At 39.4% G+C, this 27,979-nt stretch overlaps 1 protein-coding gene across 2 annotated transcripts; it reads right to left on the bottom strand.

The window, feature by feature from the left end:
* Position 1: 1 nt before the first annotated feature.
* On the bottom strand, positions 2–24,444 carry LOC131241295 (protein SUPPRESSOR OF PHYA-105 1-like). Of its 2 annotated transcripts, none has more exons than XM_058240082.1 (8): positions 24,325–24,444; positions 21,493–23,056; positions 11,245–11,402; positions 6,724–7,594; positions 3,931–4,077; positions 2,624–2,941; positions 2,458–2,517; positions 2–1,021 (listed from the first exon to the last, which is right to left on the bottom strand). In XM_058240082.1, the coding sequence occupies exons 2-8, from the start codon at positions 23,026–23,028 to the stop codon at positions 830–832; spliced, it is 3,282 nt and encodes a 1,093-aa protein (XP_058096065.1). In that variant the 5' UTR covers positions 23,029–23,056; positions 24,325–24,444; the 3' UTR covers positions 2–829. The 2 variants fall into 2 exon arrangements, with proteins under 2 accessions (XP_058096065.1, XP_058096066.1); XM_058240083.1 differs by lacking the exon at positions 24,325–24,444 and adding an exon at positions 23,975–24,308.
* Between the last annotated feature and the right edge of the window lie 3,535 nt (positions 24,445–27,979).

The following is a 27,979-nucleotide window of genomic DNA, read 5'->3' as shown; positions in this document are numbered from 1 at the left end:
ATTTCCTCAATGTTAGAATATTTTGATAGACATTTCTTCAAAAACAGGTTTTTCTTTTATACAACCAATTGGGAGTTTCTCTGTAGGAAGGTTAACAATGTTATGGTCCAATCCTGTCAACAAAAAAATGTGAGGTTAAATACATGTCCTTCCAAGAAAATTGAAGGAATGCATGGCTCATCGAAAATTCATTGTGGGCGAGCAACAAGAATGGTACAAATGACTGATGATCAATACAAAAAAATTAATGTAAAACCCATCTCCCAATATCAAGCCCTTCAATCCATCTCTATATACCAATTGCTGGACAACATCGTGCATGTATTCTTTCGGCAAATCTCAGTAACCCAACAGCTTAGCTTCTGACCGCCTGTTAATCTGTCGAGCCTAAGGAGCATCTTGATAACCTTGCTTGACACAGATTTCAGTGGTCTCAGACAGGTGGCATTTTCAACTTTGTGTAACCATCTGCCCACTTCGAGCCTCCATTCTGTCTTGCAGCCATCATACGAAATTTTATAACGATCAGCACAGAACCAATCAAAAAACAGTATTTTACACAAGGATATTTACAGCTAAACTCTCCTGAGATATTCTCAGGCTGTGGTTCCAAAGATCTTGAATTGATTTCCATATTGCATGCTGAACAGAACCTCCTCGGATGGAATAAGATAGCACAAAGATTTCACATAAATTTTCATGATGCTTCCCATCATGAGGGTATTGCATTTTTCTTTGGGTCATCCACATGAGGTCACGTCCACATAATGCAACAGGAAATGGAAGGTAATTGAGATTCGCAAGCCACTCCATGCTGTTTTCCCTCCACTCACACCATCTGCAACAGTTTTATACTGCCATTAGAGTTTGCAGCAACAACCATGTTTGCCTTCTCTCTCCAGCAGACGCTTGAAACAAACTGTCCATTATCATCATCCGTCTCTTGCCGAGTGATAGGATCAATGGAGCCGAACTTGTGAGAAGTTATTGGCATGGGGAGAGATTTATAATAAGCATAAACCTGAGAAGGAACAAACGTGTAGCATTACAGGGACGTACACTAATTATGTAGAGAAGCAATGATGAATGGTAAGGCAGTGAGATCGGGTAACTTGCAGATCACACAAAGATTCTCTTATTAAAAACAGGATATACAATGGTTAAACTAAGAAAATTTGTACCAAAACTCGAGTTCCAACAGTCAAATGGATTAATACAGGCCGAATTGCAGAGTGGACCAAGTCAAACTCCAATTGGCAGCCAAACAAACCAATCCAATCATGATAATTTGAGCAATCATTCAAATTTTTTATTTGGATAAATTAGATTAGAGGTCTCAAGTCCAACTGGTTGGACTATCAGTTATGGTACACCCAGCAGATAACATCCAACCTTTCAGGTTTGTGTGACTTCCAATTCGTCCAATAGGTTGAACACATCATGAGGATCGACTTGTGTAAAAATTAGCCACGTCCGATTATCAAATGGACCGCACTTGTATTTTTCTATCTATCAATTGATATAAATTGTTTTCTATGGTGTGGCTCACATGATGATATGTGGGGATGATTTTTGTATGATGAGATCCTCAAGGTGGGGCCAACCTGTTGGAACATGTGAATGTCCCATGAACTTTTAACAGGTTGGAAGTTATTCGCTGGGTGTACTATAAATTGTGGTCCAACCGGTGGACTTGAGACCTTGGTTAAATAAAGCAACTTAAACGATTGTGACACAACATTGAGCTTTTTAAACTACATAACATAATCTGAATAAAATTCTCATTTCACCTTTGCCCATAACGGTAGGACTTGAGACCTTGGTTAATAAAGCAACTTAAACGATTGTGACACAACATTGAGTTTTTAAAACTACGTAACATAATCTGAATAAAATTCTCATTTCACCTTTGCCCATAACAGTAGGTGCTTGCGCCTATCTGCGTAAGCCCCAAGGACTTCATGTGATTGAGAAAAGGAACCCCAAATGGGTCTATATCCCTTCTGTAAGGCAAAAGACAATGATGCAATGGAAAGACAGTAGCATTCCTCAATTAAAGAATTAAACCTATGTTGTATTGGATACAAACATGTGCAGGTATAGATATTAGATGATTAGATCAGTATATTGTGCTAGAAATAACACAGGCATAAACCTAGGCACTGGCCACATACTTTCATAACATTGCAAGACATCTCCTGAACTAAATTTATTTAGCAAATACTGAGGTCTCTTGTCAGAATTGCAGGCAAGTTATGTTTTAGGCCACATAAGGATGCAAATTTGAGTAACTAGAATGGGCCATATACCCATACAACTTCCCACTACATGCCACAAATAAAGTACAGACTAGTGAAAATAATCTATAGAATGCAACATAGATTTGCAGAGAAATTCAGTACCATTAAATTAAATTTCAAATATATAAATCAAAACCAAGATTGAAGCCAAACGTACCTCATTCGTCTCCGAGCCACATGCTATATAACCGTCAGAAACAGATAAACCCACAAAATTCTGAGGAATCAAAAGACAATGGTTAATAGATGAGCCAGCACTTCAACTAAGGTGTTTCAAGCTAGAAGCAATTAAGAGTGAAGAAACCAGATGGTAGACTACAAACCTTCTCATTTGTATGACCACTCAAGGTTAAGCTGCAAGCACTAGTGGAATCGCCACTAGGAGTGGTCTTGTTTAGATCCCATAGCTTAAGGGTGTTGTCGGTGGATGCAGACACAAGTGTACCTGGATCTAAAAATTTCACATAGCTAACAGCTTTCCCATGCCCTGCCAATGTACACCAAGGGACTCTTGTAGTCCGAAGATCATAACAGTAGATGTTGTAGTCAGCAGATCCAAAAGCCAACAAATGGGTGGAATAAGAGGAGAACTGTACACAGCAGACATTGGCAACATTTCTAACCGTGCTGATGCAATTTTCCTGCCAATGTACCAAAGCATCAAATCAATCTTCTTTTTCTTTTCTATTCTTTTTTCTTTTAAACTTGCCTCAAAGAAAATTTGCAGGAAAAAGCAGAGACCGAGTTTTCATGCCATTGCCTAATTTCTAGTGAAACAAACATTATTTTGACAGAGGTAAGCACTCCCCTTCAAGCCGTGGCTCATACTTCTAGTCACATGAAAATTCTGATTCACAAACTATCTACTTTTTTAAAAAAATCAAATTTTATTAGAAGAAAACTATCAACGTTTTAAAAAAAATAATTTTATTAGAACTAATCATACAACAGAAAGCTTACAACAACAGAACCAGCAGATACCCCCAGGAACAAATACAAAAATCAAAACCAGGAAACAGGACCTAATCATGGGCCATTAAAAGAGAAACCAACAAAGAGGACCAACCTACAGGCCCTGATTTCATGAGCCATCTGCCACCTCATTTGCTTCTCTTTTAATCTGGGATGAGGACACTGGCTTTCCCTAACAGATCGATCATTTCTCCTAACAGTTAAGGACATGCTTTGATAAATGATTGACCAAAAAACCCAAATGCATAAGAGAGAACTTGTATTATTCAGTCTTCCAGGCATATACCAAATGCTCGCAAATCGCTTTTAATAATTTCTTCTTCTTCTTTTTTGAAAGATGAAAATCTTATTGGGCTAGAACAGCCAGAAAAAAAAAAAACAGAAAAGAGAGAGAACAGACCAAACTCTCTTCTGATGCAAGGGTATGCACCAATTGGTTAAAATTATGGCAGTATAACTTAAATCTTATGAACGGAAAGCCATTGCTTCTCATTTTTCGAGTTCAGGCAGTGTCACAAGGGTCATTGTTGGAAGAAAAAAAAAAGTATCTTCTCCATTTCTAAAGAATCAGAAGAATATTGCTTGAAACTAAATCCAAATCTGTGGAGTACAAGCTATCTTCAGTGCAAAAATACAAAATGTGATTAAAGAAGCATGCCTCATTAATGCTCCAAAGTTTCACAGAACAGTCATCACTTCCGCTTGCTAACTTGGTTGGGTCAACTCGAGAAAAGTCAACAGACCAAGCTCTCTTCTGATGCTCTGTATATCGTGAAAACCCTCGACCAGTGCTTGCATCCCATAACTGCATACCATCCAAGCCAATCAATGCAAAGAAGATTAGTCAATGAGGGCAACAGTTGAAGGTAGTGGACATCGTGGCCCTTCTCTAAGTAAATGTCATAATTAAAGCAAATACTCGATTGGCAGTACAAGTAATTTGAGGAAAACCTGAAACTGAATAAGATAATGATAGGCCAAATAAGCTATCAAATAATTTGTCTATTTTGAGTCACTCATAAGAATGTCAAGTACATTCCATACAGATTATAGGTCGACAAACGAGATGACTACCGTGGCCAAACTGCAGCATAGAGCAAGACCATCTTGGAATATAATATCCAGAAAATGCATAACATGAACCGAACTTCAACATGTGTCTATCTGGATGAAAGATTTCCATACCAATTCTCTAAGCTAGGAATTTGGATTCCCATCTTATTCAAATCCATCGAAAAAAAATCACATCCTTGTCAAAGGAAATATTTATCCTACATGCTGGATGTACTTCAATATTGTAATTCAGAACAAAAAAACAGCATGTTATCTGACTAAGAAAATCCAATATAGCTTCACAGACCATCAAGCTTCTGAAAATTGGTTTTAATCAAATGCTGCAGGAATCACCACAGATTATCCAGAATTAATATATCTGTAATTACAATATATAAAAAAAATATTGCGATGAACAACATACTATTATACATAACTCTATGCATGTTATTCCCGACTTGGGCCCTTTTGGACGCACATCAAAAGGAGTGTTTGATGCCTAAACACTGTTTTGAGCCAAACCCCTTCTTGTATTGTGTTTGGATGCACTTTGCAAACCTTGTTTGATTCCCCACTCATCGAAATAAGCACAAAAAAACTGACTCACCAAAAGCAGTCAGATTGGTTTTTGAAATCAACCAACAAAGTCGATGTGACTTGCTTTTTGTGGGAAAACCCTTCTACAGAAGTTGCATCCAAATGGACCCATAACCCAACCACAACATGGCAGGTAGAGCTGGGCATCGAGTCAAGTCGGACCGAGTTAGGGCTGACTCGACTCCAGCCAGTTTTGAAATAGGCCTGACCCGAACTCAATCCAACTCGATACCAAGTCCAGCATGCCTGACTCAATCCGAGTCTGGTCTGTCTGGACTGATCCGGATCGAGTCCGATCCGGTCAGAAGTACCGAGTCGGGTCGAGTTGGCACCGAGTCGGATTGAGAGATGAGGGAGGGAGAGACCAAGAGAGTGGAGAGGAGAGAGAGGGGGAGGAAGGTGATAGTGGTGGGTGGTTGCCGGGCTTGGAAGATGAGGATGAGGGATGGAGAGAGAGATTTTGGGATCGGGTCGGGGTAGGGTGCGGCGGGTAGGGTTAGAGAGTCAGGTTTCAGATTGAGTCGCATTTAACCGGATCGAGTTTCGGGTTGAGTTACTAGGTAACTCGAACTCGACTCAGTTTGAGTTCGGATTGGGCGAAACCTACTCGATTCGGACCGACTCACCCATTCGGTTCGGGTTGAGTCGGATCTGAACGAGTCGGACGAGTCGAGTGAGCCGGATCGAGTCGTTCGGTGCCCACCTCTAGTGGTAGGTATCTTGCCTCAGAGATGTAGAATATATATACTTTATAGATTAGAGAAAAAAAAAAATCATCTTGTATGTCTATTATGCACAATTTTAATTAATCAACCAATGTGACCTAGTCAAACACAAACCAAACATGATTTGGTGGACTAGGGCCAGTTACTTTGAAATACAACCAAAAAAAGAAAACAAAAAAGCGATGATTTAACCATTTTCCTGACCAATCCCAAAATGGCTCACTCCACTTGTTGAGTTTTTTCATGTTTTGATGTCCAAAATAGAACTAGATTTTATTGAAGATCGGTTTTTAAGCTTCCCCTAAGATTGAATTGAAGAAAAAAAGGAAAATAAGAAAGAAAAATCAGAGAGAAAAAAAATGGGGGCTTTATGTGTCTCAGCTTGCATATGCCCTACCAGACCCGATATGACTGTATCAAACCATTTTTTGGAACTACGCAGATCATAAGCATAAAATAAAAACAAAAAAGGAAAGCAGTGTTTGAAATGGTGTAAGTTAATGGTTTAAACGGAGTTGAAGGGCAGAGGATTTCTTGTAGTGTAAGGGAGAAAGACAACCGATTTTAAGTTGGTAAAGACTACAGATTGGAACCCAGGTCTCTCCATTTTTGGAGTTTCATATGATGAGAAGGAAGAGATCAAATTCATTCTCTTAAAACTAGAAGTGCATGCCTTTTTGCAACACAAATAGAGTAGAAATCTATGCTCTATGAGTGGGCTTTGCCAATCTCTCCCTCTTTTGTGGTAAGAGATTCACAAAATCCAATCAAGCAGGCTTTGTTGTAATAGTATGAGCAATGGAAACGATATTTCGTGGTGGAAAAGATCAGAGACTTGGGACTGAAAATGAATGTATCCTTTTGTCATACTTTAAGAGAGGCAACAGGATTACCAATACCCTTGCTAAGACTAGGATGGGTTCGCTTTGTTCCGGAACTTAGTTGACTCATTTTGCCATTTTCTTTTTCATTAATAAATCTTTCTATTAATTAGAAAATAAAAGGAAAGGAAAAGTAGAGGCAAATGTACTGGAAAACTTTCAGTAAATTCCCTTTTATGTGTAAGAAATACAAACCTGAACCACACCATCATAATCAGTTGAAGCTAGATAGTTCTTGATATAGCTATTCCAGCAAACACAGCTGAGCTTCGATTTGCTCGACATCTCAATTACCGGGTAATGAATATCAACTGTGTTGTTCAAGAGCGAACCAATTTCAAAGATCTTTATTTTCTTTGATACCCCAGCAGCAGCAAAATACTCCTCATCCCGGTCAAAACTCAGTGAACAAATAACATTTGCAGAATTGAGAAGATCGCTATTCCTTAGAATACCACGTACTTGAAACTTACTATAGCGGGCATACTTGCATATACCATCAAAGAAGGATCCAAGGTGGTCAGTAGGTTTCTTGTTCATACAGAACTCCTCATTGTCATTTTGTATTGGAGACCATCTATCTTGGTTCTTTAGGACATCTTTATCTAAACGTGTTGCACCATCAGTCTCAGGCAGCTCAAGTTTAGCTCTCATGGAAAAGTATGCATTTTCAAGCTGATTCATATTTCTCAACAACCTAGCCTCATTCATCTGTGACATGGATGAACCAGAGACTATCGTTGTGTGTAACGGTCCATTGTGAATGCATTCATCTGGGTTATTATGGAAGCTTGTCAGTGTGTCTTTTGCAACAGAGCCTTTATATGTCCCAGAAAGAAGCTCATTTCTCAGTGAGTGCCTTTTTTCAACTTCCCCAATGTCTGCTTTTAAACATCCAATGTTTTCAACTAACTTGGCAATCTGTTTCTGCTTTTGTTCTCTCAAGGTTATAAGGAAATGCAGCAACAATTCTGATTCGGCATCTTCTTCATCAACAGACAATGACGATTGATCTCTGGAGGACAAGTTTTGAGCTTTGCATATTAAATCAGATTGCAGGATTTCCCTGTCATGCATATGATATAATAAAATTTTAATCAGATTTCTTCACAGACCATACAAAGTGATGACATAAACCAAGAAATACAATTTAGATTCATGACAGAAAAAATCCCACCAAGACCAACTTAACTTGCACTACTTACAACCAGTGTTCGAAATATCGATACTATCGGCCAATATATTGGCCGATATTATCGTTATCGTTGCACAACAAGACGAAACCCGGGCGATAACGCCCAAAAGACACCAAAAATGCAAAAACTCAGATATCGCATGATATATCGTCGAATAACGCACACCCACAGACGCTTTGCAGGGGACTCACGGGTCCCACTGTAGCCAACAACCCACATCCGTCCATAAATAGCCATGCGTATAGGTGGAGAATAAAAAAATTTGAATTAGAAAAAGAGAGAGAGAGAGAGAGAGAGAGAGAGAGAGAGAGAGAAATCGAAGAGTACCCGCAAAGATTGGTGATCGGAGGTGGGCCATTCGACAGGTAAGTACGATTTTCTTGAATTTAGTACGATTTTCTTGAATTTTCTTCAATTTCCCTCCTCCATCGCTAATTGGAGAGTATTTGTGAGGATTTCTCGGAAATTCCGGCGAGAAATCAGGCCAGATTGAGAAACCCCTTCCTCCGAAATGAGAATCGTCGCCGCCGCGATTGTCAAAACCTCTGCATGCGTGAAGGAGAGGGAAAACGAAGAAGAAGGGCGCGGAGATGGGGGTGAAAAGGGAAATCGGATTGCGTACTGAGTTACTCAATATGCTCTTATCGTACTGAGTAAACTCTATTGGGCCTACTGTGAATTCATGTGATATATTCACGCCGTCCATCAGTTTTTGAAGATCATTTTAAGGGTTGAGCCCAAAATTGAGTTATATCAAACTCTCAAGTAGACCATACCAAAGGAAATAGTGAAAATACTGATTTCCACCGTTGAAACCTTTCTAAGGCCCCAGTGATGTTTATTTTTCATCCAAACTGTCTATGAGATCACATAGACATGGATGAGGGTAAAACACAAATATCATCCTGATAAAAAACTTCTGTGGGCCCCCAAGAACTTTTTAACGGTAGAATTCAATCCACGCTGTTTCAGGTGGTGTGGTCCACTAGAGATTTGGATATTATTAATTTTTTCTTTATAGCGCTAAAGTTATATGATAAAACGGATGGACGGAGTTGATACAATGCATCAATGACGGTGGGCCCCACACGATTTACTCAGTACGCAATCCGCTTCTGTGAAAAGGGGTTTCGATCGTGCGGTGGGTTACGGAGTACGCTCTTATCATACTCAGTAAACTCAGTTGGGCCCACCTTTAATGTATGTGGTCTATCCACGCCGTCCATCCGTTTTCCGTCAATGACGGGCGACATGGGTACGCTCGTACCGAGTAAACTCTGTTGGGCCCACCGTGATTGCACGTGGTTTATCCACACCGTCCATCCATTTTTACTGATCATTTTAGGTGCTCAGCCCAAATTTGAACAATATCCACAACTCAAGTGGACCATACCACAGTAAACAGTGGAACTGTTAATTTCCACCGTTGAAACCTTTTTAAGGCCCACAGTGATGTTTATTTGTCATCCAACCAGATATTTATTTTTTCCCTTCATCTGGGTCTTTATGACCCAATCAACAGATTGGATGTCAAATAAACAGTACAGTGGGCCTTAGGAGGATTTTAATGGTGGATATCCAATCATTATTGTTTTCCTGTGGTGTGGTCCACATGTCGATTTGTGAAGCAGCAGTACTATGTCCAGCCCCGTCGAGATGGAGATGATGATTACGAGCCACCGCACAACTCTATGTGGATCTAGACCACAACTAGTCCCCATCATTGATATGTATATTTCTCAACTTTTACTTCTTCCGTTCTTCTTTTGCTTTTCAATGAATTGGTTGTGTTTTCATATATGACTATAATATATTTATAAACATCATGCATCCAATTTAAATATAGTTGCATTAGTTCAGTTAAACATCGCATAGCTTAGGACCCTATACAAAGGAAACTTATTATGTGCATATTTTTTTTGAGATGTTATGATTTAAAAGTGTATATTAAGGGCTTTTTTAACAATCCCCAAAGTTTCATTAAAAAATTCAACCATTTTCTCAATGTTTCCCCATGTTTCTCAAAAAGTGCGATAAATTATGCGATACAAACGATATATCCCGTGCGATAACCGATACGTATCTGTATCCCAAGGGTGCGATACATAGTGCAATACCGATATTTTGAACACTGCTTACAACCTCTACTATAAACAAATATCTTATATTTTAACCAAATAAAAGCAATTCTTGGAAGTACAGTTACAAACATTTCTGTCACTTGAGATTTTCATCTAGAAAGAAAGTTAACCAAATAAAGTCAATTATGAGAATTACAGTTAGAAACATGTTCATCACTTGAAATTTTCATCTATAAAGAAAGCTTTTAAGTGGATAAATCACCAGTCAAAAGAAAGAAAAGGGTAAACCCTTACAGACAATTAGTTCTCAATATGCAAGGTGGCTTCTAGTAAAGTTGGAGTGTCACTCACTTCCTAGTGGTGAGGCCCTCGTGCAATCAAAATGATGAAGGCAAAGATATCAAAGCATTGCAGCCACCACATACACAACTGACCCAACACAGACAGCTCAGCAGTAAAACTGAGATCAGCTACCCCACTCCGTACCATGATCTTACATTGGTATCTTAAGGTATGGTGTAAGGTACAACACGTTTTCATCTCGCAATGTAAACATAGTTCCATGTGTAAATATTAGGAAATGGTAAAAATAAAATAATGTTCCAGATAAACGTCCAACATATACAGCATGTATTATGCTAGGTCCATTAACATACATTTGGCATCTTGACAAACACTTAGAGCTAAAACACATGTTTGTAACGACTAGTTTACACAGTCAGGAGTTAATTCCCATACCAGCACAAAAGGAGAAGCATTTGCATGAATGGCGAAGCATATGATGAATTGAACAAAGGTTCTTCTGATTTGACATCTGGCCATGTGTCAAGTTAGCAACTAAAAGTATCTCACAGGGTTTGTGTAGTTTGACTTGGATTCAGTTGTTTATTTTATTGTCTTAAATGTCATTGGTTTACTACGTGTCTTCCAAATCTACCTTATAGGGGTGGCAATAGGCGAGGCCAAGGCCCAACCCGACACTTAATAGCCAAGGGTCAAGCCCAAAAAAATGATTGGGCCTGTGCCTGGGCCTGACTTGATCCAGCCTGGCCCGAAGTTGGCCAGGTCGGGCTCATCGAGTTGAGCGGGCTACCTAGCCCATTGCCACCCTTACCACCTTACAAGTAGTCTGATATTAGGAAGATCACAAACATGTTTGTATTTGTATTTGTATTTGCTTTGGCCTCATCTTTTATTAATATATCATCATCATTCAAAAAAAAAAAAAAAAAAACAAGAGCATTTAAAGAAATGATAAATAATTCAACACTATCTTGAAAGATAATGAGAAGGTAACAAGAGAAGGTCACCACAACAATTCCCAAAAAGAAACACATTCAATCAATCAGACTCCTCTCCTAAAGAAGTGCCAAAGAAGAGCCAAATTTCATTAAAATATATGAATTTGTGCATCTTCTATAAAGTATAATATCCAATACCTTGTCTTCGGCCGGGAAGAAGGCTCAGGATGTAGCAGCCAAAGACAGAAGCCAGCCTCATTAGGGTTTTTTGATAGAAAATTTGGAGGAAGAATTCGATGGCGTAGATCTGACATTGCTGCAGCATGCACCTCCCATAATTCAAAATAGCATAATAGCTGGCAGAGAAAAACCAAAGTTAGCCCAGGCAACATGCTTTTCTACCAAGGTATCCCGTATCGGTATCGGTTGGCATAATGGTGTCTTCCGATACCGATACCGATACGTGGGTGTAATGGAGATACAGGGGCGTAACGGCCCGTAACGGTGCAATTTTTATTTTTTTTTTGCCAAAAAAAATATGGATTAAATCCGAAATATTCTAAGCATTCCAAATATGCATTCATTTATAAATTGGAACATAGTTATGGTGGTGCAATAGTCCACTCTTTGGTGAGAAGTTGTATCGGACTGTCTGATGAATTTATGAACCAGATAACCTGGATTTGACTACAAAATTCATATATTTAATTTTCTAAATATCTAATTAATATACTTAACAATTTGATATCATTTCTCCCAATAGTTCTTTTAAAAAAATGAAATTAAATTCAGGTAGATGGCGTTGCCAATTTGGGGCTGACTTGGAGGACCAATCCATGCCCCAAATCAGCCTCAAATTCGTGCAATTTATTGGCATTATCCCACTTATGAATTGGTGGACATTTATTGGATAGTGAATCATGAAAAAAATCAAAAGGCCCTATTTTAAAAAATAAGCGTCCACAAATTAACAATTAAAACTATTCAAACAATTTGATTTTGGCATTGTGAGTTAGCAACTACAGTCCATAATTTAATTGGAAAATTTTAAGTTAATACGTGTATCGTGTACAATTTTTAAGGGCCCGAATTAGGCGGGACTTGGATTGTGAAGTGTAGCACACAAGTGTCAAAGTTTTTTGGGCCCCACCGTGATGAATGTGTTATATCCACACCGTCCATCCATTTTGCCAAATAATTTTAGAGCATGAGCCCAAAAATGAGGCAAATCCAAAGCTCAGGTGGACCGCACCATAAGAAACAACAATAATTAAACGTCCACCATTAAAAATTTATTGGGGGCTACAAAAGTTTTAGATCAAGCTGACATGTGTGTTTTCCCTTCATCCACGTCAGTGTGACCCAATTATCAGGTTAGATGGAAAATAAACATTATAGTGGACCCTAAGAAATTTTTAATGGTGAGCATTCTATAACCACTGTTTCTTATAGTGTGATCCACCTGAGATTTGGATCTTACTAATTTTTTGGATCATGACCTAAAATGATGTGCCAAAATGGATGGACGACATGGATAAAATACATACATCATGGTGGGGCCCACGCGGCACGTGGACCTTTTATTAAAAAGAAAACTCAGTGGAAATGAGCCACGTAGCCTCTTTGGAATGGAAGTTGATTGCATACCGAGTAAACTCTATAGGGTCCATGTGATTTAGATATTTTATCCACTCCTACCATCCATTTTACCAGATAATTTTGGTGCTTGAGCCCAAAAATGAAGCATATCCAAATATCAAATGGGCCACACCACGGGAAATAGTGTGAATTGAATTTCTACTGTTGAAAATTTATTGAGGGCCACTGAAGTTTTGGATAAGGCTTGTATTTGTGTTTGCCCTTCATCCATGTTTTTGTGATCTTATGAACAGGTTGGATGTCAAATAAATATCACTATGGGGCCTCGCAAGGTTTCAACGGTGGAAATCATTATTCCCATAGTTTCCAGTGGTATCGTCCACTTGAGCTCTGTATATGTTTTAATTTTGGTATCAACCCCTTAAATGAGCTGGAAAAACAAATGGATGGTGTGGATAAACCACATACATTCACGATGGGCCCAACAGAGTTTACTCAGTACGATAAAAGCGTGCTGAGTAATTCGTACGCAGTCCGATTTCCTTTGAATGAAAAGAGAGCGAGAGAGGGCTCTTCGACTTCGCTGCGATTTCAAATGGAGAGAGATGCGAGGGCTCTATGTTCGAAACCCTAGTAGAGAGAGAGATGGTTCTCCGATTTTGAAACCCTAATAGAGACAAAGTCACAGAGATGTTGGTCGGCTGATGGAGATGAGGAGAAGGAGAAGAGGAAAAGAAATAAGAAGAATCAGGTACGCCTTCGACCTTTATCTTCTCCTCTTCTCTTCTCTTTTTCCTTTATTTTTCCCCGTGAAACAGACCCTCTTTTTTTTGGGACGTTACGGAGTAACGGACATTACACCCTGTAACGGCCGTTACGGGGCCCGTAACGGTCGTTACGCATCTCTTTTTCTAACCCAACCAATTTATACCCGTATCACGTAACGGCCTGGGCCGTTACCGTTACGTATCGGCCGATACGTAACCGATTTTGAACACCCTGTAAGAAGTCAACATGTGATACAGGCATACAGAACATGCATTTACAATGCGGCTCGGAGATCAATAACCTCAGAGCACTGAAAGGACGAGAAGGAAGAGAACATCTTACAAGGAAGCAACAAAAGGCTCAATTAAAGTGACCAACAAATGGAGAGTGCTAGAAGTCCTCTCACGAACATTAATTGACTTAATAATTTAGACCACAACATGACATGATAGCAAAGCTCTAAGTTAATTGAACATTTCTAAATATGGTTCCAATTCCTTCAAGGCATGTTTGGTTAGCTGTAAATGAATGTAAATGATGGTAAACACGAGTGATGATGACTTAATTTGGTATTATCTAATGTTGACAGGTACAGATTTTAAAAAGAGGATTGGATTGCTCATGTAAACTTTGTAGGCCTTACCATGATGTATGTGTTTCATCCATGCCATTCATTCATTGTGTCAGATCATTTTAGGGCATGGACCAAAAAATGAGGTAGATCCAAAACTTCTATAGCCCCCAAGAAGTTTTCAATGGTAGGCGTTCAATCCTCACTGTTTTCTATGATGTGGTCCACTTGAGCTTTGGATCTGCCTCACCTTTGGGCTAATGCCCTAAAATGATTTGAAAAAAAAAATATTTGAATGGACGGTGTGGATATAACATATAAATCATGGTGCGGTCCACCTCTTACAAGGTTGAGTTTGGCACAATTTTTTAGGCAAAATTCCCGTTGTTAACCAAACAATGGGCACTCATCATGATTACTTATTTACCATCCACCTCATGCATTTATGACTAACCAAACATGTTCTCAATTTTTTCTTTTCTTTTTTCTTTTTTATTTTTGCCCCTCTTGTTGGAGGGCACTAAAATTTTAATAGAAAAGAAACACGGAGCAAATACGAAGATGATGAAGCATCATCCAATTAATACAAAAGAGAGTTATCTCCCCAAGATCCCTGAATAAATCCCCAAACCTATCAGCAAAAACCATAGTCGATCTAGCCCATTCAATAACTAGCCATTTCGCCTTCTGAAAGTCCTTAAATATCCTACTATTGTGTTCATGCCATATTGACCACAGTATAGAAAGAAGAGTAAGTGGACACTGTGTTCGAAATATCGGTATCGCGTTACGTATTGCACCCTTGGGATACGAATACGCATCAGTTATCGCATGGGGTATATCGGTTTTATCGCGTAATGCATCATTGTTGTTGGAAACATGGGGAAACATTAGGAAATTGGTTGAATTTTTCAATGAAACTTTAGTGATTGTTAAAAAAGACATCAATACAAACTTATAAATCAAAGCATTTCAAAAAACAAGTGCACAAAATTAGTTTTCTTGTATGGGGTCCTAATCTGTGCTATCTAGCTGAATTGATGCAAGTATATTCAAAGTCTATTCATATAATTTATAAATGTAAGAAGACGTGTGGAAACACAAGCAATACATTCAAAAGCTAAAAAAGAATCACTAAATCAATTTACATACATATTTGATTTTATGTTTGGACACATATTGTAACCAATTTGTGAGAAATTGGATTTTTATTTTTATTTTTTTCAATTTTCTGCAACTCGGCTCATCTCCTCCAAATCTTGAAATCGAAGCTCCAAAAACATGAAAAATCATGGATTTGTAACAATTTGACACTAATTTAACATGATTTACAAGAAAGAAAAAGAAAAAAAAAAGAATCAAATATCGAAAATGCTCACCGGATCAAACATGTAGGATATATCCCACTACTTGTGCATTTTGTATTGCATAGGTGGGATACAGGCTATAACATGGGCTATATCGGCCAATATCATCGATACTTAAAACACTGAGCAAACATAGGATTGTCCTCCTTCACTCCCTCACCTATCACCATGGCAAGCTCTATAGAATTCTCCAATCAAGAATGGCATAACCCACTCCACCCTAAATAACCTCAAGAAATTCCACCACATCTTCTACCCAAATGAATGCATAAATAGCCGACGTATCACTCTACATCCCTTAGATAATGCAACCATTTGGGATTATCATCTTCCTATTCCTCAAATGGGCACTCGTTAGCACCTTTTTTTTAACATTGAAAATTTTATTCGAAAAAGGCTGAAGCCGTCAGCTTTCTGGTACATTAGAGATGATCTTTGATGCTTGCGCCCATCCCAAAACATGAAATTTGGCCCTTTGGAAGACTTCCAAAACCTGCCCCTTATGGTTCCTAAACCATCGATCATTCTTCTCAAACCATAGAGCCCAAATACCTGCTAATAGACTTTGGTGCCAAAATTTCCCCCTGATCTTCTCTGCACCCCCACCATGCCAACTCAAGAATAAGTTATCAATAGAGCCCGGCGACACCCATATAACACCAAATAATTTGAAGAAGTTATCCCACATTTCTGTTGTGAACGAGCATTGGGTAAATAGATGATCCACCATTTCCTCGGCTCGAAAGCATAAGAGAAATACATTTGGCGGGATCATATTCCTTCTGCAGAGGTTATCCAATGTTAGCACTTTCTTCCTCCCCACTAGCCATGCAAACACCACCACCTTTAGAGGAGCACCATATCGCCAAACAAACGACGTCAGACAAACCCCAAGCAAAGAAGCATCCCGCTTACAAACATATAAAAGGATTTCACCAAGAACTTACCTGATTATTCTTTTGACCATACCATCAAGTCTAGTTCTGAAATAACCAAAGATGCCTTTGAAAGCATATTGAAAAAACTAATGAATTCTGAGATTTCTACATCCACCAAGTACCTTTACACGATGGGGCCCATGCCACTTCCTCTCCCACAATGGATTTTTTTAAAAAAAAAAAAAAAAAAAAAAAACTACCTCAAGAGAAATTTCCACCAACCATGGAAAAAGATCCCTCAACCTATGCCATGCTACCCATTTATCTTCCCAATATCTGATATTCTTCCTATTCCTCAACAAAAACCCAACCCCTTCCCAAACTTTATGTTTTACTAACGCCATTGACTTCCATAGGTGTGATGATCTATACTAAAATGACAACCTAATCCACCACCCCTTATCTTCCACACCATATTTCCTACATATCACCTCTCTCCAATGAGAAGCTACTCTGACCCTAAACCTCCAAGCCCATTTCCCTAACAATGCTAAATTCATATCCTCCAACTTCCTAAACCCACACCCCCTTGATCCCACAGCTTAGACGCTTCTTCTCATTTCATAGGATGAAATTTATGTCCATCTTCCGCTCCTTTCCACAAGAAATCCCTCCTAAGTTTTTTCAAATTATTCAAAACTGACTTTAGGCATTTGCATAATGACATATAATAAACTGGAAGATTAGACATAACCGTCTTGATCAAAGTTAGTTTTCCCGCCCAAAGACAAATGTCGAGTTTTCCATTGAGACAACCTTCTTTCAAACCTTTCAATCACAATCACGTAGATATTTCCCCAGTCTTCCAACACATAGTGGAAAACCAAGATATGACGTAGGAAAGGCACCCTCTCCCTACACCCAAATTTGTAAGCATATATCTTCACTTCCTACTCCGAAATTCCCACCCCCAAAATTTCACTCTTACTAATATTAACTTCAAACCCGAAACTGCCTCAATGCTGACGATGATCGCTCAAAGATTTTCAACATTGAGAGAGTCTGCCTCGCAAAATAACAAAGTATCATCCACACACTGCAAATGAGAAACCTGGAAATATGAATTATCAATTCTAAATCCTTTCATGAGCCCCATCTCCACCCCTCTGTCTATCAATCTGCTCAAAGCCTCCATGATAACAATGAATAAATATGGGCAGAGGATCCCTTTGACGTAGGCCTCTTGAGGCTTTAAAAAACCATTTGAGAAGCCATTAACCAGAATTGAGATTTTTGCCGACTTCACACATTCTCGCATCCAAGCTCGTTTGCAAGCCACACAAGAACCATGACTTGAGGCAACCCCATGTACTTCTCAATGTGGTGCATAAGATCCATGGCTTTAGGAGGGGGAGGGAGAGATGTGACTGAGTAGAACGATTTGACAGAGAATTGCCCCAAACTGTTGACTTTCCACCCACCTCCCAATCCTCTAGCACAAATCCTTGACCACAAAGTAGATTTGTGAGACAAACAAAAGTGATAATCTCATCCTCAATGAGATCTCTTCAGAAAATGAGTCCAAGCCACACCATCACCCACCATTGAAGCAAATTGGGAGATAAGAGAGTCTTCCTCCATAGCAATTCTAAAGAAGACTAGAAAAAGCATTATGGAAAGACCTTTCCCTGCACCAACTATCCAGCCAAAGCCGAATCTGAAAACCCTCCCCTGGTGTGAAGGATAACTCTCTTCTAAAGAGCAAACCAATTATCGGAGCCACTAAAAAAATTGGCAATCTCATCCTCAACGAGGTTTCTTCAAAAATGAGTCCAAAACACACCAACCCCCACCATTGAAGAACACTGGGAGATAAGAGTCTTCCAGTCTTCCTACATCGATCACCCATTCCATGTGGCTGATCAGTTTTCCAATATCTGAATAGAGTTGTAATTCTTGTTCATCTTTTCTGTTTTTTGGTTGGTTGTTTTCTTTAGGCTTTGGCCTTTAATCAATAAAATTGTCGATGTTAAGAAAGGGGGTGGGGGAGCCTTCCTACATAGCAATTCTTTAAGAGGCTAGGAAAAGGGATATGGAAAGACTTGTCCCCACAATACTTGTCCAGATAGAACTAAATACGAAAACCATCAGGATAAGTGAATAACTCTCTTCTAAACATGATACCAAGTTTCAGCATGGCTTTTTCAAAGGCCAGAAGCCCTATACAGAGAGGACTGCCAAGAGAACCACCACCTTATTCCACCCATACTTGCTCGCAATCAGGCTTTTCCACAAGTCATCTTCCTCCTCCCCAAACCTCCACAATGATTTTCTTGGAGGGAAGAGTTCAGAGACTTTTGGTTTCTAATAGCTAACCCTTCACATTCTTTTGGTTTACAAACCTCATCCCGGCTAACGAAGTGAAAGTTTTCTTCTTCTTCTTTTTTCCCTCAGCCACTTGCCAAAGAAAATCCCTTTGGATCCTCTCATCATCATTATTATCTAGGCCTTATCCCAACTAAGTGGGGTCATCTACATGAATCATTTTCTGATCCTAAACCCTTTTGGATCCTTTGTAATCTATTAACGGCATTTGGTAGGTAACAAGGACATAAAGTAACGCAGCATGCTAGCTAAAGCATACTTTCTCAAGGTGATGCACCCCCCAAAACACAAATAGGGGTTTCTTTCAAGTAGATAATTTCCTCTCCTTCCCACCACCACATCCAAAGATGTTTGGCTAGCTTGCCAATGCATAAAGAAAGACCGAGAGAGGTTGACCGAAGTTTTACTGGTTTTCGTCCTAAGGCCTGAGTGAAGGCAAGAACCTCATCTTCACACAATGAAACCCCCAAAATTTACTTTTCTGGATTTTTGCCCCAACACAATCTTAAAGCATTTGAAAACCTTGCAATTATTATCAACTTGTCTCTCATTCGCCACAAAAAAGGGAGTGTGTCATCACCAAACTGAGGGTGAGAAATCTGAAAATTGGCATGCTCTGTTGCAAAATATTAACTAAGCCTTGATCTCTTGCTCAGTCCAACATTTTACTAAGAACCTCCCCACAATCACAAAGAGAGGGGAAGAAAGAATCCGCTTGTTGTAGCCCATGGTAACTCCGAAGAAACCTCTAGGGGATCTATTCACCAAAATTGGGAAAAAAAAAAAAAACTCCTGCATTCCTAAATCTAATTTCTCCACTTGGTATCAAAACCCAACCAATTTGGTACTATAACAGAAAAACTTCCAATCACATAATTGTAAGCTTTCTCCATGTCTAGATTATAAATAAAAGGTAGATTGGCAAAAAATTTGCAAACAACTTCCACCAGACATCAACCTTCATTCTTTACCAAGCTATTTGCATATCAATGGCAAAAGGCTCAGAGACGCTAAAGGTAATCACAATTTAGAGGTTGGTCCTCCAATTAAAAAAAGCTAACAGTGTAATTGCAATTTTCAACATGGCAATACTCAAATTAAGCTATTGATATAGTTGGGCCAATTTTGGGTAGGTCCATAACACCAAAACCAAATGAATGGAGATCCATCTAAAGTATGGAACCCATGATTAAGAATGTTTAATTTGAGTATCATTTATGCCATTGCGGTTGGGTGTTGCCCAAGATACCTTTGACGTCAGAAAATCAAAACCCTTTGATCTTAAGTCCCATCTCCGTTGCATGTCGATTTATAGGCCAAGGTTGAAGAGTTAAGATAATACAATATAGAAGAATTTGGGACATCCAACACCCACTGTGACTTGCCAAGCATCCTTTCATTGGTAACCAGCGAATTTATTTGTGAAGGAAGAGTAATTGTGGAACCCGAGCCCCCCCGGCAAACATTTCCATTTTCCCCTCAAATCATCAGGGGCCCACCAACCTTACTGGCAAACATTTCTATGCCAATTTTTGTAGCCAGAATTTTCCATCTATATGAATTCCTCATCCCCGCCAACCCCAAGGAGGCGAACTTGATAGCACTTTGCTCATCCCTCAATATTACCCCAAAGCTGGACACACTTGCGTTGCCTAAAGAGCTTCCATCAACAGTCAACTTCCACTAACCCAACATAGGAGGTGGCCAATACCCCCACTTTAATAGGACAATGCTAGTGATCATCAATATACCCTTTCCACTGACAGAGTAGGTCAAAAAGAGGGATCCCTTTAAAAACATCCAGGGCAGTGAGGCAGTGAGGTCTTAATCTTGTCAACAAGAAGTGTTGGGCTCAACATTTTACCCTTACAAATCCCCATAGAATTGCCCGAGGGAGCATTTTCCACATGATTTACCTTGAGGCTCAAATGGCCCACTATTCCAACCATCCATAAGCTCCATAATCGATCATGGGAGGACCTAATCAATTTCAACCACCTACAGTGGTGGTCCACTGATTCTGAATCATTCCAGCAAATAAAACACATTGAGAACAGGCCAATTATGTTTTTGGATATGGCCTATCATGAGAATTTTTTGGCAGCCATGGCCAATAGAAAGCTTTGACTCGTGGTGCACCACAGGTTCCCCAAACCTCCCCCCTAGCAGCTTTTGAGGCAGAATAGCTTGCAACCTGTTAAAGGATTGAAGAGCTTGATTACCATTGTGTCCCACAAGTTGTGCGGAATTGAACCAACCACACCACCTTGCTTCCCACTGGCTCATATGAATCTTTAAGACTAGTATTCCAATTGGCCCGAGTGTGAAGTTGAGGAAATTTCTTGGGAAGTGTAGATTCCCAAGGTACAAATCTTCCCAAAAGATTCCATTGCCATAGCAACTATTAGGTAGGCCAAACATGTACAAAAACAACAACAGCCTAGAAAACATTTGCAAGCTTTTTGGACTGGCCATTGTTTTCTTTAATGTGCAACCTGCTAGATAGCTAAACAGCCCGAGCTTGAGCCAAAGGATCTACATGATCAATCTTACTTGATAAATGGCTTGGAAATCCTACACACACACGCACGCACCCACATAGCCGCATGTGGAGAGGTGCATAGGGCTACCTAGCAAACCTCCATAAGGGAAATACAAAGTGATATGGACCAAGTGACTCAGTTCCAAACACTTATCTCCCAACCCAGGATAAAACAAAGTAAGGCCACAAAAAAAAAAACTCTACAATAGAACATATTAAGTACACATCTAATACAAAATATTAATTGAACAACAACTAGCAAAACACAAAGTGTTGAAAGCATCTATCATGTAACAATTGTGATATATAAATAGCATAATAGACACTTATACGCACCTCAAACAGAAGAACCCCAAGACTGTAGATATTTGATGACAATGTACAAGCCCCGCCGTTGAGCTCCTCTGGACTAGCATACCATCTCTCCTCCAAATGTATGCTTTCAGAACCCAATTGAGGTTGTGAAGAGTTTAATACCCTTGGACTGCTAGACATGTTTTGAGGCTTATGTCCTTTATCTGAGTTTTGTTCCCTAAAATCACAACCAGAATTTTGTGATCTAAAATTGTTATTATGATCTTCCTTAAACGTTTCACAAATCAAGCCACTTCTAGTGAAGGTTTTGGGAAGTTGGCCGACAAAATTCGTATGGTCACTGAGCTTTTGATGTGTCACTGATAACATGGTATGGGAATTCATACCCTGCTCGATGTATCTTTTCCTTTTCAAATGATGCTCAGAGTAGTGAGCATCTTGATTAATTGCATTGTCTAACAACTCTGTCTGGATTTGAGGGCCCCAAGAACCAACATATTTAACCTTGTCTAATGGCAACATCATGAAACAAGATGGTCGCATGTGTTGCAAGGCAACACCTTGAGAGTGCGCAAGATCTACCACCTCCAAGATCTGCCTAAACATATGCAGACTCTTGTCCTTATTTATTTTTCCAGACCTAGCTTTTAGCCATTCTCTTAAGCTGACTCCATCATGAATTAAATTTGCACGAGCACCAGCCACATCACCACTGCATCTAGACAAATCATCAGCTTTTGCAGTAGAACCCTGAGATATATCAGAAGCTACCCCAGTCACTACCTTTTCATTATTCTGACCCCGGATCACAACACCAGATCCTTCATGAGTTCCCGGACATCTATATACAACCCCCTTCCCCTTCAAGGTCTTCTTGACAAAAAACTGAGAGAATCCAGACGCTGAAAGAACCTTTGTCCGGATCCCTCCTTGAAATCCTGTAAATGAATTGCTCGAGACAGTATGATTGTCACTGTTAATTAAATGCTCCGAGATTTCAACATGATCTTCATCATTTGGATGTTTAGCAAGTGGCGGCTTTTGAACCTGTGATTTGGGCACCACATCCTCTCCACCGCCTACCTGTTCCTTGGACACCACATCTCCACGTGAGCTCCTGTTCCCAGTCCCACTTGCTAGCTGATATAGATGCTGCCATTGGCCTTTCCTCGGCATTTTATCTCGGCTGTTTGAGCAACCAACTATCGACAAGTTTGAGCCCTTGTAATTTTTCAGCGTCAACTCCTCGACTGTCAAACCCGCATCATCCACAGTGTGAGGATTAGTCTGCAGCTGTTCAGATCCATTTTTGGAACCCGCACATCCAACCAGAATTTTACCCTCTAAAGTCTCCGTGAATACTTCAGGTGATCTTGACGAGGAATGAGGCTCATGCCAATCATTGGCTGGAGACATAAATGTCCCAGGTGATTCCATCATGTTACGGCTCTCTGATTGAGGATGATCATAGTCTTTCCTTTTGAGGTGTGGAGCCTCTGCCGCATTCTCTTCTACCCCGTTTAAGTCTCCCGTCCCTTCCATTGCCTCTGGATGCATCTCATTCAGTTACATGGATGGGCATGCTCTGCGTCAATAAAATGGTTCAGCCAAATGCATGTTAGTGTCTTTTCAGCCAATGAAACATAACAAACTGATGGCAAAAGTAAAAGGGCTCAAACAACAACAACAACAACAAAAAAAAAAGTAGAAATGTGACATGCATTCATAATGCAACATTCCACAGTATATTCATCTAGCTTCCCATGCGAGTTAGCTTTGGCCAGAGGAGACAAAGAAAGAGAATTAAATTCTTAGAAGTATCACACAATGCTTCAGCATAAGGTTTGATGTTACCATGCAGGTTTTCAGTTTGTACTTTGTAAAAGTTGGCCCTATGTTGCAGTGATCTGAACCGTTGATATTATGGGCCCTACCATGGATAGCTCATGCACCAAAAATATCCTAGAAGAGAAGGTCCTAACAATTCAATGAGCAGCCAGCAAATAGGCTTACAGAAAGAAAACACACAATGATCCACATTCAACTGAATAAAAGTCACATCTTCAACAGATAAGATCTTCCAATCAAGAGGGGTTTCTTGGTGGACGTGCCATCTAATATACAGTGAGGCCCACCATATCAATGGCTTGAAAAATTGAATCAAATGCCCTACTTGTACAGACTGAAAATTGAAGCATAACTTACAAACTATAAGCCCAATCATTGTATGATACCTCAAATTTCTAAACATGTTTTACAAATTTCGAATGTTTTCGGAGTTCTGGTAGAAACAGCTCAAACCGTAATCGCATCAAACAATTGCATATCCTCAGGAACGTTTAGTCATAGAACTCGATTGTAGTGTTCCCTAAGCATATCCATCGCATCGGATTACTCATTTCGCAAATCCAATATTCCACGAATTCTAACTCTTAGCAGGTAAGAAATCACCATCTTCCCCACAATTCTTGAAAAAAAAAAGAAGGGAAATGAAACACCTCACGTGAAATCATTTCCCGTTTGGTAAAAACAGAAATCACGTTTCAATGCCCCGATCCTTCCAAGGTTTTCCGCTCTCTAGATCGTCACAATCTCTTCAAACGAAGTAAGGCCGTAATCTCATTCAAACGAAATTTCTAATAAATCAAGAATCCGCAAAAATAAACAGAATCAATTCCCAAAAAAAAATCTAAAAAATTCTGAAAATGAGTAGTCTCGTCGGCAAAAGAAGAAGACGATGCAAGTATCTTCAAGAATCCGAGAAAAAAGCAGCCAAAAATAGCAAAAAGAGAGAATCATCAAAACCCTAAAACCCTAAAGATAGCAAACAAATGAGGGGTTTTCCAAGCATACCTGAAAAGGAAAAAAGAAAAGCTCTGTCGATTTCATTCCTTCGCTTTTTCTTTTTCAATCAGATTAAGCCACCGAAACCCATAGAGAAAAAAAGCATCTTATCTTTCTCTTATGATTTTTCTGCGCTTTTTTTTCCCTAATTTTTTATTCTCGTATTAATTTAAAAATCCAATTTTTTTCCTGCATTTTTATTTTTCGTTCTCCGTTACGGACGGGGATTGCGTCCTACCCCGCCCGGACGGATTACCGTCCGGGCAGGGCTCTGTGGGGCCTACTGCGATGTAAGTATTTTATCCACGCCGTTCATCGCTTCTATCAGACCGTTTTAAGTTATCACCCTAAAAATGAACTGGGTCCACATCTCTAGTGGACCACACCAAAGGAAGCTGCAGTGATAATGACACCCACCGTTGAAACCTTTCTAATGGGCCATTGGGATGTTTGTTTACCATCAAACCTATTAATAAGGTCATGCAGACGTGGATGAAGTGAAAACACAAATATAAGCTTGATTCGAAACTTCTCCAGCTCCCAAGAATTTTTTAATGGTGGAAGTTCAGTCCCCATTTTGTGGTCAACTTAAGATTTGGACCTGCCTCATGGTTAGGATCATAGCTTAAAATGATCTGAGAAAAACAATAAACGGCGTGGATAAAACACTTACATCGTGGTGGGCCCCACAGAGCCCTGCCCGCCCGGACTATTACCGTCCGAGCGGGGGTAAGACGCAATCCGCGTCCCTCCGTTAGAGTCTCTCTCCCCTTTTTCGGCCCAATCACAGATAAACAGCACATAAGTGCGGAAACAGGGGATGCGACTGCACTTCCTGTGGGCGGAAGCCAAATGGAAACGGATTGGCTACTCCCCTGCCACCAGCCGATGCCTGATGGTTGGTGCTCTGTGGGCCCCACCATAATGAATGTGTTTCATCCATGCCGTACATCTATTTTTTTAGATCATTTTATAATATGATACAAGAACTGAGGTATATACCAGTCTCAAGTTGACCACATTATAGGAAACAGTGTTGAACGAACTTCAACCATTAAAAATTTTTGAAGGCCACAAAAGTTTTGGATCAAGCTTATCTTCGTTTTTTCCCTTCATCTGGGTCTTTATGACCTAATCAACAGATTAGATGTCAAATAAACAGTACATCGGTCCTTAGGAGGATTTTAATGCTGGATATCCAATCACTACTATTTTCCTGTGGTGTGGTCCACCTGAAATTTATATTCTTATAATTTTTGGTATAAAGCCTTAAAATGATCTGTAAAAATGGATGAACGGAATACATCATGGTGGGGCCCACGGAGAACCGACCATCAGCCACGGGGCTGGTGGGAGGGGGAGTAGCCAATCCCAAGCCAAATGGGGCCCACCAGGATGTTTGTGAGAAATCCAACCCGTACATCCATTTTTCAAGATCATGATAAGTATATGAGGCTAAAAATGGGGCAGATCCGAAACTCAAGGGGGTCTCAATACAGGATACACTGGGATTGAACAACCACTATTGAGACATTGGTGGAGCCACGGAAGTTGTGAATTCATCGTATGAATGGTTTGGATGGCATATAAACATCATGGTGCACTCTGGAAAAGTTTCATCTGTAATCATTTCCCTGACCAATGTTTCCTGTTTTTGGACCCATTGGTGGACCACGTAGCTTCCGCCCACGACAAGTCTTACGGCTGGCTGTGCAATATGAATATGCTGTGGGCGGTGCACCGGCTTATGTAATAAGTTGCTTTTCTTAGTTTCTATTAATTTATATATATTTAGTTTCTACTTATCCAGTGAATAAATGTCTGATGAACAACATACTTATAAAGAAAAAAAGGAATAGAAAAGCATGTTTGATTAATAACGTCACAGGTAATTCTCCCTCAAGTCTGTTTGATCCGCCTCATATACACCATCCATCATGTGAGGCTAACCTTTGATGTGGACCATTCATTGTGTGAGTCCCACCTTTGAGGTGGACCATCCATCATATTTTGCCACTCATTTTATGGTATGAGAACAAAAAATAAAGTAGATCCAAAATCTCAAGTGGACCACACCATAGGAAATAGGATAATTGAACACCTGCCTTAAAAACTTCATGGGGCCACAAAAGTTTTGTATCAAGTTGATGTTTGTGTTTTCCCTTCATCCTAATCTATGTAACTTTATCAACAAGTTGGATGGCAAATAAACATTACGATGGGCCCTAGGAAGTTTTTAATCATGGGTGTTGAATGACCATTGTTTCGTGTGATGTGGTCCACTTGAGATTTGGATCTAGTCTAGTTTTGGGCGAATAGCTTAAAATGAGTTGGCAAAATGGATGGATCGGGTAGATATATAACATATACATTAAGGTGGGTCCCACTATCACGACATTGCCGGATTGGACGTTTCCCAACGAAAGTGCTTTTCAGATAAAGGAATTTTATAAAACATATATGTCAAATATGTTTGTCTACCAATTAAGTAAAAGTCAAGATAAGCTACCTGAGGCATAAGTAACTTATTATCCAAAGGTGTCCTTAGGGCCTATTTGAATGATAAGTTACTTTGCCATGACATTCATCATGATTATGCTTTAAAATGATATACAGCATTATCATGTTCATATAACCACAATGATAGATGGTAAGTAACATTTATCTTTGTACCCACATCATCCCCCTCTTAAATGAAGATTACTATGGATGGGGGATGATGCAGAGAATGAGGACAAGAACCACGGCGATAGAATTTTTTTGAGAAAAGCTTACAAATCAAAATAGCATACTTCGAAACCAATTTCACCAATTAGAATATCTGATTGCAAGTGGAGCATGGTATGGTATGACTCTAGGAGTGCGTAGCGTGATGTACGTTATTCAGGAATGAATCCCGTCGACGGATGGTTGCATCCTCTAGTAGCTCATCAATGTTGCGCAGGCTTTAGCTTGTTATCGGAGGAGAAGAAGCTGGAGGCTGAGGAGACGAGGTAGTCCGATTGAATTGGGACCAAGCCTCTACAACATCGTGGATAGTTTTGAACTCCCTATAATTAGTCCTACCAAATCTTTTCACCTGTATCCTATAGGATTCCTATTTGTCATAAATGGCAAGGTGATGGCCTAAGAAAACGATATAAAAATTTTAAGCCATGTTTATCTACAGGAAATACCATATGTCAATTTATAATTATGAGAACGGGTAACCTCAACAGAAGAAATGTAACATAAATATATTTTTATGTCACAACATATGGACACTATATTCTACGATATTTCAGACGTATACTTACAACTATGTAAGAACATTTATAAAATTATATATACCCCAACTAAAGATATCCACACAAGTGTTTTATAACAAGTATCTACGCATATAAACAATTTATCTTCATAGTCAATAGGAATTAGAAAAAGATCATACGGTTCAACAGAGAAAATGTATTCAATCAAACCCATATACCGTTAGAGTACATGAGAGGAGAATAACCACCAAATCAATGCAACAAAATGTAGGTTTTTATGTGACCTACAGCTATGTGGGTCTGATATAACCTACAAATCATTGAAGGCAGTCTGAATTATATCAAACCATATTAGATAATATTATATTATGGAAGTTAAACATACGTGAAGAACATACAATATATAATGTGTCATA

This window comes from Magnolia sinica, chromosome 3 (assembly GCF_029962835.1).
Source record: "Magnolia sinica isolate HGM2019 chromosome 3, MsV1, whole genome shotgun sequence".
Classification (NCBI taxonomy): Eukaryota; Viridiplantae; Streptophyta; class Magnoliopsida; order Magnoliales; family Magnoliaceae; genus Magnolia; species Magnolia sinica.
This window is presented reverse-complemented; position numbering and strand designations above follow the sequence as displayed.

Bases quoted from the DNA above. Each gene is read 5' to 3' on its own strand.
- LOC131241295 (XM_058240082.1), bottom strand. From the start codon at position 23,028: ATGCATCCAGAGGCAATGGAAGGGACGGGAGACTTAAACGGGGTAGAA. The intron at 2,942-3,930 runs GCATGCTTCTTT...GTACATTGGCAG, and splicing joins AACTTTGGAGCATTAATGAG to GAAAATTGCATCAGCACGGT. The intron at 1,022-2,457 runs GTACGTTTGGCT...GTTCCTTCTCAG, and splicing joins GTGGCTCGGAGACGAATGAG to GTTTATGCTTATTATAAATC.